This window comes from Copidosoma floridanum, unplaced genomic scaffold (genome assembly GCF_036245765.1).
Source record: "Copidosoma floridanum isolate Cflo_tuat_1 unplaced genomic scaffold, Cflo_Japanese_pri ptg000021l, whole genome shotgun sequence".
In the NCBI taxonomy this organism is placed as follows: domain Eukaryota; kingdom Metazoa; phylum Arthropoda; class Insecta; order Hymenoptera; family Encyrtidae; genus Copidosoma; species Copidosoma floridanum.
In genome coordinates, this window is record NW_028321898.1 from 28,387,073 (window position 1) to 28,399,413 (window position 12,341).

Consider the following 12,341-nt stretch of genomic DNA (forward strand, 5'->3'; position numbering starts at 1 on the left):
TATAAAACATACACTGCAAACTTGCCGCAAGTAGCACAATTATCTTTAACTATTTATTTTGTATTTACGAAATTAGTTGCGGCTGGTTTATAAATAATTAAACGGCTCTAGTATAAGTATAGTAATAATCATTTGGATCAGCGTCATCTAGCGGTAGTGATTTTTTTGGCCAAAAATTGCTTCTGAAATTCTGATGGAGAGCTTTAGGCAGCTTAGCCCTAGAGCCATTTAATTACTTATAAACCAGCCGCAACTAATTTCATAAATATAAAATAAAAAGTTAACGTTGTTTGCAATATTTGCGTCAAGTTTACAATTTATCTATTACCCGAAAGTGTAAATATATTTGAGGTTGATATTCGTATAAAACATACACTGCAAACTTGCCGCAAGTAGCACAATTATCTTTAACTATTTATTTTGTATTTACGAAATTAGTTGCGGCTGGTTTATAAATAATTAAACGGCTCTAGTATAAGTATAGTAATAATCATTTGGATCAGCGCCATCTAGCGGTAGTGATTTTTTTGGCCAAAAATTGCTTCTGAAATTCTGATGGAGAGCTTTAGGCAGCTTAGCCCTAGAGCCATTTAATCACTTATAAACCAGCCGCAACTCTTGAAATAGATACAAAATAAATAATTAACGATTTTTGTGCTACTTGCGGCAAGTTTGCAGTGTATGTTTTATACGAATATTGACCTCCTATATATTTATACTTTCGAGTAATAGATAAATTGTAAACTTGCCGCAAACAGCACAGAAAATGTTGAATTTTCATTTTGTATCTGTCAAATAAGTTGCGGCTGGTTTATAATTGACAACATGGCTCTAGGGCTTAAAATATCTAAAGCTTTCCTTCAGAATTTTAGGACCACTTTTTAGTTTAGAAATCTGAAACGCTAAAACCAGCCGCAACTAGTTGTGTAGATAGAAAATAAAAAGTTGACATTGGCTGTGCTGTTTACGGCAAGTTTACAAATAATCTTTTGCCTGAAAATCGACCTCCTATAAGAATATTAATACTTTTGTATGAATAATAATTTATCAATTGCATTGTAAAATTACGTGTGAAATGAAGAGTTAAAAGTAAAGTTTGAAATTATGTCATTGTTTACTGTCATTGAACATTTCGCATGTGTGCAATAAATTGATACAGGATTATATAGATACCTATTATTTTGCTGGGTGAGAAAGACGGATATTTGGTTTTGTTAGCATATTCCAGCGGTAATAATGCATATTTGGAATCTATGTTATATATTTATACAGCTTAAAATGTTTAAATATTAATCATGTGTGCCTATATTTACCAACTTATTTGTATAAATTGAACTTTATACAAAAACTCATGATACAATCATTGATTGTCTCAATCATTATTCTAAACGTTAGTGAAAAAGGCGGTTAAGGACGTATACTTAGCCTGCGGACTATGGGTGTATTCCGCAAATGCTGCCAGCAGTTAAGTTACGTAGGTCGTGGTAACGCCGCATGGTCGGGTAGCGCTAGCGTCAACCTGTACTAACTGTCGGTGGGTTCCGCATGTCAACAAACTCCGAAATATCAGATGGCATGGGAGCGAAAACAGTAAAAAATATCAAAGTTTGTTGACATGCGGAACCCACCGACAGTTTAGACAGTTAGTACAGGTTGACGCTAGCGCTGCCCGACCATGCGGCGTTACCACGACCTACGTAACTTAACTGCTGGCAGCATTTGCGGAATACACCCATAGTGATGCGACTCGGCGACACATATGCGAGACATGCGAGGAGATGATGCCGCGGTGATGCCGTGATGCGTGATCAGCGTGATGGATTCGGTGAGAAGCGCACGCGCGGAATTTCAAAATTAGTGCCACCTACTGTATTTTTTCTCAACTCTGGAGCTGGAATCTTTTGTTGATAAGATAGAAACCACTTAATGTCAAAAGCCGGCGGTCGGTAATACAGAATCTCTACTTCACGAAGAACTGCTGCGGATGGCAATTCGACGGATGTCACTCATGTCATCACTTTATTGTTGTGAGTTTTACTTAATTCAAAGTTCTGCAACAACAGCGATCAGTGCTCCGAAATATCAATACTCAAGTAGACAAATTTATTGCTTGTTTTCATCGCAAGCCTTGTGTTAATTTACAAGATCATAAATTCAAAAGACTGCAGCTTTAATAGGCTGGCCGTTGACAGACCTAGCTATACATATGTGGTATGTACATACTATGAAGTGCAGAGTTAAATAATTAAATTTTGGAGCTGGAATGAAAAAAAATGCAGTCTGACGCTCAGCATCCAGCTCTGACGCTGTGTCAAGCTCCACAGACAAGTTGGACCGATGATTTACCAGTGTGCAAGCAGTCGGGTATTGTATCCTTACCATCTTACCTTTAACTTTTTTCATTATAGGGTTCTTTAATATTATATTAATATCAAGCTTTTCAGGTGTTGGTTTTTCAACAAATCAGATTTACAGAGAAGATGGACATTGTCAGGAGGAGCATTCGTTTGAGGACAGAAGCTTTCACTGTCAATTTGATGCATCTACGTCTTTGTATGCTATCTTTGACGGATATGAAGGCATTAAGGTGGCTGATTTTGCTATGCAGCGTTTGGCTGCTGAAATACTTTTAGGTCAGCTAAACGGCCTAACTACTGATGAAGAAATTAAAGAAGTCCTAAGGTATGTTTTAGAATCTTTGATAATTCTAGAGATATTTCAATACATTTTGTCTTTTGTCCCTAGGCAAGCTTTTATAGCTGTTGAACATAGCTACATGGATACAATAGAGGAATTAATAGCAGAAAAAACAAGTTTACAATGTGATATTCCTACTGGCATGAATTCACACGAAGCTTTCAAAAGTTTTCCTGAAATTGTAAGTTATAAACGTTGTTCATTTTAATAAAAGTATACAAAACTATTATCTCATTTGAATTAATCCCAATAGGTGAATAAATTAAACAGAATAAATTATGAACTATCATCTGGTGCCAGTGCCATTGTGGCCTTGGTTTTTAATGGTAAACTTTACGTTGCCAATGTTGGGGATTGTAGAGCTTTGTTGTGTAAAGCAGATGAAAATCAAAGTTTGAGGATTGCCCAGTTAAGCATTGATCATACTTTAAAAAATGAAGATGAATTGTTGAGACTATCGCAGCTAGGATTAGATGTTAAATCAATCAGTCAAGGTAACTCAAAGAATGAGTGAGGTAAATGTATTTGACAACTGAAAGAAATAAAAAAAATAAAAAAATAAAATTTCTAGGCTCCCACCTTGGTAATCAAAAAATTACTCGTTGTCTCGGTAATTATCTAGTTAAAGGTGAATATAAGGAATTTGAAGAATTAGCTCCTGCTGCTTTAGAGCCAATTATAGCCGAACCAGAAGTCCATGGAGGCATAGAGATTGACGAATCGTGTGAATTTCTTCTGCTGATGTCCCGTGGATTGTACAAATCATTGGAGGAAGCCACCGGTACTGATCAAGTCAATAAAGAACTAACTTTGATGGCAGTTGAACAGGTACGGTACACTCCATAAAAAAAATTAAAAAAAATTTTTTTTCTAATAAAAATTGTATTATTAATAATGTAATTTTATTTTTCTGTCACTATAAATGAAAATAAATTTCAGTTCGAAATACAGTCAACGCTAACTGGAGTAGCTCAAGCAGTTGTCGATAAAATCGTACGTATTCACCACGACGCCAACTTGAATGCAGGTGCCAGTGCATTTGCAAAATGTAAGCGCGACGACATAACGCTCCTCGTGCGTAATTTTAATTTTACCATGCCAAACGCTATAAAAAGTCCAACGGGACCACCGCGTGAAATATACGATCCGTACAAGCACACAGTGATTCACATGAGCGATGACGATGAGGAGAGTGAAGAAGACAATAATTATGCCTCAGCTTGGGGACAAAGCACGTCATCAGATAATGCGACAATGACAGCAAGCGGTGAAACGCCAGAAACAGAATCTGACGAGAGAATTGATGCCTATGTAGATTTTTCTGAATTTTACGAAAATCTGGAAAAAAGAAAAAAGGCAGGCACTTTGCCAGATTTGCCTCTTGGTATGACCTGGTTTTAGTGAAATTTTTGTTAGTACCTATTGAGCAGCAAAAATGTGATATCATACTGTAATTTTCAAGTTTACCTGTATTACTGAAATTTATTTTGCTCGTATGTTTTACAAATGATATTTTAATCAATTTTAAGTAACCTTGGTATATTAATAGATTTTTTTGTCTATACAGTAGAAATAATTTTTATTTACCAAAAGAAGGTGATATTTTGTGGCATGTCGTCATTAACTCCCAAACAGATTTATGTTTTACTTGATAAAAAAAAAAAAAAAAAAAAAAAAAAATAAAAAAAAAAAAAATAAAAGTGTACGTAAGTGAACAAAAGAAATATGATTTCATGGAAAAAAAAGTCTTGTTTCTCTACCCGCAAGAAAAATTCGTAGTACAAAATATCGACTGTGGACTTCCTAGAGACTTCCTAGAGGCGTCTACTTAATTTTAAATATATGCCACTCCGTCCTCAGTATTACAGGGTACGTGAATCCTTGTCATTGTAACACCACAGCCTAAAATCTAAAAAACGCATTCCAGCTAGCTATGTGGGTTGGAAACTTGCAAATACTCAATAAAAACGTTTAGTTATGGTATTAGTAATTCAAATTATTTAATTTAATATCCTCGTAATATTCGTGTGGAAAACCGGATAGCAAATAGATGTGCAGAAAATAAAATCTCAAACAAGGGTTTTTAGCATCAACAATTCATTTAAAACTTTAAGCAATTTTAAAGCTTTCAAAACGAAAAAAATTCTCTATTAGAAATGCATGTATTTTTTATATCCAATGATACCATTTTTATCCGTTTTGGTGGCAATTTCAGATTATCGTACACATCGAAAAGTAAAACATGAATATAAAAATGGAGGCATAGCAAAATCGCATTTACAAAAAGTACTTAGTACCAATTGTATAAGATTACGCGTATACCTACATAGGTTTACGCGTAATAGGTAATAGGTTTTACCTATCCGAACCCCTACTTCTATAATACCTCATCCCTTTATTCCTTTATTCTCTCCTGTTTCCTCAAGTATGCCTAGTGGTTCTTTCATGACTCCCGAGTCAAAGGTGTAACTATCAAGTTGATAGTTACTTATACTGCTTAAATTTCAAATGAATATTTGTAAATATTGTTTATTCAGTCAAATTAAGTACTGATTAAAAAATTTTAGGTCATGATATCCGATATAAAAGTTCGTAGGAATGACTATGTAAAATTGGCTCGTAACCTCAAAATACCAGCAGTGGATGTTTATACTTATATGCTTTCAACATAGGAAACGAAAATGTAGACCAGTGTTTCTTTTAATGTCTTTTGATTAAGTCCATGAACATATATATTTCAAGCTAGCAGTATATTTGAAATTGCATAAGCTTTATTGTGTCAGCTTTTTACTTAATTATGTTCAGTAAATAAATAACTAGGCTACAACTTTCAGTGAAAATATGCTTAGTTGCCATAAGAGCACTTGCTTATGATTTACTTTTCATTTATCATTTTCTTGCGTTTATATTCGTCTGCCTACTCTAAAATTTTGAGGGGTGATGTATTGTAACTTCATAAATGATTCCTCAAGATTTTATGCCATTCTGTTCATAATCATTTCATCAAAAAACCACCTTGTTAGCTTCCCTCAATGGGGAAGCCCCTTTGGACGTCCAGACACCATCTAAAAAAATCCACTACTTGTCTTCAAAATCGAACTAGTAGCTTTGTAACATAGTGGATATTCATCGTATCGAAAATTCTCAAGACAAAAATCTCAATGATATTCAACGGGATTTGAACTTACAACCCCTTGAGTTTTTCAGACTATAGGAGGCTAGTACACCAACTATCAAAATTTTTCAGAGGATAATATTAAAGTATAATAAGTAAAATAAAAATACTAAAGTAGTGAGATGTAAATAAATGAAAAAAAGGGTCGAAAAGTATGAAAACTTCAGACTTATGTTTAAAACATTGAAACAATGACAAAGGTACGTTTCAATCACTAAAAGATTGGATGCAAGAAAATACTATGTATTATGATTATTACATTAGTACATACATAAAGCAGAGTTACAATCAGTACAAAAGGTTTACAAAATATTGATAGTTGAACAAATATTGTGCGTAAGCTTAACAAATGTCACTAATTATCAGCTACAACATTGACATTAGCTCTGCGATTGGCATTTAACCCAACACGACTCCGTCTGTTGGCAGAAACTCTAGAGTTTGATCTACGATCAGCATTAGCAGCTACTGAGGAAATTTGATTGCTTATGACGTCAAGATTTGCACTGTTCTTAGCGTTAGCGTCGACTCGTGATCCCCAACTAGCATCAATTTTGGTGTTAGATTTGGTATCAGCGTTGGCACCCACGCGGGACCATTCGCTGCTCAACACGTCAAGACTGGCACCGTTTTTGGCATTAGCATCTACTCGAGATACCCGGTTAGCATCAATCTTGGTGTTGGAGTTGGTATCAGCGTTGGCACCCACGCGGGACCATTCGCTGCTCAACACGTCAAGACTGGCACCGTTTTTGGCATTAGCATCTACTCGAGATACCCGGTTAGCATCAATCTTGGTATTGGATTTGGTATCAGCGTTGGCACCCACGCGGGACCATTCGCTGCTCAACACGTCAAGACTGGCACCGTTTTTGGCATTAGCATCTACTCGAGATACCCGGTTAGCATCAATCTTGGTGTTGGATTTGGTATCGGCATTGGCACCCACACGAGACCACTTGCTGCTCAACACATCGAGGTTTGCACCGTTTTTGGCATTAGCATCTACTCGAGATACCCGGTTAGCATCAATCTTGGTATTGGATTTGGTATCAGCGTTGGCACCCACACGAGACCATTCACTGCTCAACACGTCAAGATTGGCACCGTTTTTGGCATTAGCATCTACTCGAGAAACCCAGTTAGCATCAATCTTGGTGTTGGATTTGGTATCGGCATTGGCACCCACACGAGACCACTTGCTGCTCAACACATCGAGGTTTGCACCGTTTTTGGCATTAGCATCTACTCGAGATACCCGGTTAGCATCAATCTTGGTGTTAGATTTGGTATCAGCGTTGGCACCCACACGAGACCATTCACTGCTCGACACGTCAAGATTGGCACCGTTTTTGGCATTAGCATCTACTCGAGAAACCCAGTTAGCATCAATCTTGGTGTTGGATTTGGTATCGGCATTGGCACCCACACGAGACCACTTGCTGCTCAACACATCGAGGTTTGCACCGTTTTTGGCATTAGCATCTACTCGAGATACCCGGTTAGCATCAATCTTGGTGTTAGATTTGGTATCAGCGTTGGCACCCACACGAGACCATTCACTGCTCGACACGTCAAGATTGGCACCGTTTTTGGCATTAGCATCTACTCGAGAAACCCAGTTAGCATCAATCTTGGTGTTGGATTTGGTATCGGCATTGGCACCCACACGAGACCACTTGCTGCTCAACACATCGAGGTTTGCACCGTTTTTGGCATTAGCATCTACTCGAGATACCCGGTTAGCATCAATCTTGGTGTTAGATTTGGTATCAGCGTTGGCACCCACACGAGACCATTCACTGCTCGACACGTCAAGATTGGCACCGTTTTTGGCATTAGCATCTACTCGAGAAACCCAGTTAGCATCAATCTTGGTGTTGGATTTGGTATCGGCATTGGCACCCACACGAGACCACTTGCTGCTCAACACATCGAGGTTTGCACCGTTTTTGGCATTAGCATCTACTCGAGATACCCGGTTAGCATCAATCTTGGTGTTAGATTTGGTATCAGCGTTGGCACCCACACGAGACCATTCACTGCTCGACACGTCAAGATTGGCACCGTTTTTGGCATTAGCATCTACTCGAGAAACCCAGTTAGCATCAATCTTGGTGTTGGATTTGGTATCGGCATTGGCACCCACACGAGACCACTTGCTGCTCAACACATCGAGGTTTGCACCGTTTTTGGCATTAGCATCTACTCGAGATACCCGGTTAGCATCAATCTTGGTGTTAGATTTGGTATCAGCGTTGGCACCCACACGAGACCATTCACTGCTCAACACGTCAAGATTGGCACCGTTTTTGGCATTAGCATCTACTCGAGAAACCCAGTTAGCATCAATCTTGGTGTTGGAGTTGGTATCAGCGTTGGCACTGACACGAGACGCGTCCAAACTAAGTACGTCGAGATTGGCACTGTTTCTGGCATTGGTATTGGCCTCTGATCCATGGATAGCATCAATTTTTGTGTTGGACTTAGAGTCTGCATTGGCTTCTACGTTGGAATGTACTCTTCCTTTGATGTGTAGATTAGACAAATCTTTAGCATTTGCAGCGACGTTTGTCTTGTCCCTTGCATCAATAACAACATTTGATTTTTTATTTGCGTTGACTTCAATTGTCGACTTCAATTTAGCTACTGCATTCACATTAGCTCCTGTATCTGCGTTCACATCTACTTTGCTGTTCACCTTTAACGAAAAAATTGATAATTCGAGATGCAGTTACGAAGAAATTAAATATTCTATCCATAAGACCAAATGTTTTTTGGTGATTTATTTATGTATATGATGTAACACTTGAACATTATACACTTTTTAAAGATTTTGTTATTTAATTTTAACTTAAAATGTGTTATAAACTTATAGTGGAAGGCTTACCTTTGGTGCCAAATGAAGAGGTTGGCACTAAAAATAAAATCAAGCCGATTAATTATAGTATAGATAAATCAAAGATCATAGATGATAAATTCAATAACTCAAGTTACTTACTAATACTGCTGTTGCCAGAAAAACAAGACAGAATGGTTTGACAATCATTTTTTGTGTACTATATTAACTGTACAATATATATTTGAATTGAATATACAATGTACAGTTAGTTGAATGAACTGATTGTTAATGAAATGAAAAAATTTTTGGCGGTATTTATATGAAAATTTTTATTTTCAAAAACTCCAATAAAGCATATCAGTAATTGCTAAAATGCATGCTGTTTATGTACATTTGTAAAATATAAATAAAGATATGTTCAACGTTATAATTTTAGTGGTAATTATGTTGAAAATTCAAGTTGTTTGTAAAATTTTTACAACAAACAACCATTTTTTAGCGTTTGGATGTCAATATCCTTATTTTGATGTTCATATTTTATGATCGTATTCAATTCTACCTTGTTTATGGTAACTCATATTTGTACAAACTTTTACGTTTAAATTTTTATCGCAAGAAGCTACAGATTTGTATGTTAATTTAATTTTTCTGTGAATTATTATACCACATATTACCTATAAATAAAAATAGTATTTTCATAAATTTAATTTTATTTGGACAAAAATTGGGTGTAAGTTTAAGTTTTAACCTCGTTAAAATAAATAAGTGTTTTCAGTGACTAGCAGTTTTTTAAATACTAAATTTTTTAAAGTTACTTGAATATTATAAATATAATAATATGTTACCGAAAGAATAATGTATGTGGCGTTTTTAATAAATTTAATACAGTACAATATTTTAACTTATTTACTTATTCAAATTCTGCACTACATTATTTTCTCGACAGGAAGTATAATATATATATTTTTTGAAATTAACTAAGATGAAAAAAAAAAATGGTTTTCACATTAAAATTTATTCAATTTGTATAAAAGTATACATTTAAAGTATTCCTAATGTAATGATGATTCAAATAATACTGAGACGTCATACGTTGTTTTTGGCACAATCATTGAAAGTTCAAATTCTAAGACAATGATATTGATCGTAATGCTTTGGTGATACTAAAAAGTATAATTAAATGTTTAGAATTATTATAAATAAATAAATGACATGTAAACCAAAGTTGTAACAATAAGACATCTTATAATAACCATAAGCATTCGATGCTTCAAATGTAATCATCAATATTTTGTGGTGGTATGTTGATTTATGAGATATCATTTAAAAGTTAAAGAAACGCAAAAAACCAAATAAAGTATTCTGTTAAGATTGAATGTGATGAGTGTACCTTTGACAAAAACAACACTTGAAATAATATTCAGTTTATATATAGCACTTATTTTTAAGATTACCGAATGATTTATCATTTCAGCTGTAAACAACGAATAATTCTGTAATTTTATTCATATTAAAATTCAAAAAATAAGAAGTTTCATAAACACCACAGTGAACTTGGATTTTTGTGAACGGTGAGTTATTGATGTGAAAATTTGAATATTTTCACTTATCGCGATGAGCACCTGTTCTTATTGCCTTAGTCGCAGTGTCGAATGGTGCTTCAAAAAATACATCATTTTTTTCATTTCTTTAAAATTTGTCTTTTTTAAGACAGTCAAGAAATATATAGAGTAAACTAAAAGCTCTTGCAACCATGGTATTTCTCGCAGCATCTCTTTTTAATAAGCTGAAAAGTCTCTGAGTCGTCAGCCTTTAAATGAAAAATATATAATTTTTGCACTGTCACAATAGCATGGCAATCACCCGCTATCAGATTCCTATTGGCCGTGGGTTTAAGTATCTATAAATCTGTATTTATCCCTTCATGCTCTGCCAGGCCAATAACATAACAATATTTGTGGTATTAGGTACTTAAGTTCAGCACAATTCATTGATTTTCATTTCGTGCAATAACTACTTTAACCATTGAATAATATGACTTTTTGGAATATTACCTGCGTGTTTTGCATTGATTCATTTTGCATGAAGGTTTTTGAAAAAATAAAAAAATAAAAAAAAAAAATAAAAAAGGAATATCTAATTTTAAGAGAGGAGAATTTGGAAGGTTAATAAATAAAAAATGTTTTGCGACGCATTGCATATTTATTTCGCATTGATAACTACCTAATCACATTTATTACACCACAATACACGACGTGACAATTAGGATAATAATTTAAAACGAGAGCTAGTCATAGTCGTATATCGATATACATAATGCTTTACCTTACCCTTTACGTTTCCTGCTCCTTTTTGATGTTATACAATATGTTCTATATGCCTTGATATATTATAAAGTTTAAATTACGTCATTTCATGTACTCTATCATAACTATATTAGCTTAAAAGTCTGTGTAGTATAAATATAACACATCCATCGAGTTGTGTTTGTTCGCCTGTATGATGTACAAATTTCATTCAATTATGCTCAACAATTTCCTCTGATTACCTTTTTTAAGCTTTAATTAGTTTTTTTATCCATTAAGCTCTACATAGCATTATTATTGGTAAACGATTAAAAATGCTAAACTCGTCGCACGGCAATTTGTTGTAAAAGTTTTTCATTTATTTTTTAGGTTTGTCGCTTTCCGTTCATAAATCTACGGGTTCATCCATTCAGAGAAAAGTCTGTAGCGAATATAGCGTGTACCAAAGTATTCGACTGATTTACAAGGTGCTTATACGATTACCTTTGATTGCTATCAACATCACTCCCGACGTGCGATTACCTGCTTAAGATTCTCGTGCAATAGTCGAATACTCTGGTGAATCTCAGTTTACCAATGGTTAACTGATTAAATATATATGAAGCATATTATTTACTCGGTTTCGTTAGATATTGGGAAATATATTAGATTATAACGCATGCTTATTTATTACTACTATAATCTTGACGGTAAATTTAAAAAGGTTACATTACTGTAATTATTTTCAAAATCTACTATTCTGAGACTTTAAGTATGAAATTTAAAATTCAATTTTTTACTTTAGAAATGTTTAATGTTACATTATTAATTTATACTAAGCTGGCGTGTTGAATAAAATTGAAAAAAAAGATCCTTCAAGCTGATTTTGTGACCTTATTGTAAATAAGATAATTTTTCACATTAACTCATTCAAGAATCATAATTTTTTTTTACACAAATTCGTGAGTAGGTATAATAAATGCGAAATGCAGATAGAAGCTCAATTTTTTAATATTTCCGCACGTTTTTGCTTTGTAATAAATATTAAATATTCATAATACGTTAGTACAAAAAAGGATGTGCCAAATGTTCCACGTTTTATATTCAATTACAAAATTCATTAGTGCATTCGGACATGCACAGAAAAATTTCGATTAGTTATATAAAATATAAATCATCGCATTAATAATAAGCTTTGAATCAAATTTACTTTGCGTACAATAAAACAAAAAAAAAATTATTTTTCTATAAAATATATTTTTTGTACATATAAGACTTTGTAAATTTAATATACTGAACATTCTTCATGGCCTACGAAGTCGCTTCATTTCCACACTAACAT

The 12,341-nt window shown here is 34.4% G+C and overlaps 1 protein-coding gene across 1 annotated transcript; it reads left to right on the forward strand.

Annotated features, from left to right (window-relative positions):
• The first annotated feature begins 2,020 nt into the window (after nt 1-2,020).
• Nucleotides 2,021-4,337, forward strand: LOC106642562 (TGF-beta-activated kinase 1 and MAP3K7-binding protein 1). Its single transcript, XM_014357379.2, has 6 exons — nt 2,021-2,364; nt 2,445-2,682; nt 2,746-2,878; nt 2,951-3,191; nt 3,269-3,525; nt 3,637-4,337. The coding sequence occupies exons 1-6, from the start codon at nt 2,274-2,276 to the stop codon at nt 4,096-4,098; spliced, it is 1,422 nt and encodes a 473-aa protein (XP_014212865.2). The 5' UTR covers nt 2,021-2,273; the 3' UTR covers nt 4,099-4,337.
• The last annotated feature ends 8,004 nt before the right edge of the window (nt 4,338-12,341 follow it).

Coding starts and splice junctions, on each gene's coding strand:
- LOC106642562 (XM_014357379.2), top strand. CDS start 2,274: ATGCAGTCTGACGCTCAGCATCCAGCTCTGACGCTGTGTCAAGCTCCA. Junction 2,683..2,745: donor GAAATTAAAGAAGTCCTAAG/GTATGTTTTAGA, acceptor TTTTGTCCCTAG/GCAAGCTTTTATAGCTGTTG. Junction 2,879..2,950: donor TCAAAAGTTTTCCTGAAATT/GTAAGTTATAAA, acceptor TAATCCCAATAG/GTGAATAAATTAAACAGAAT.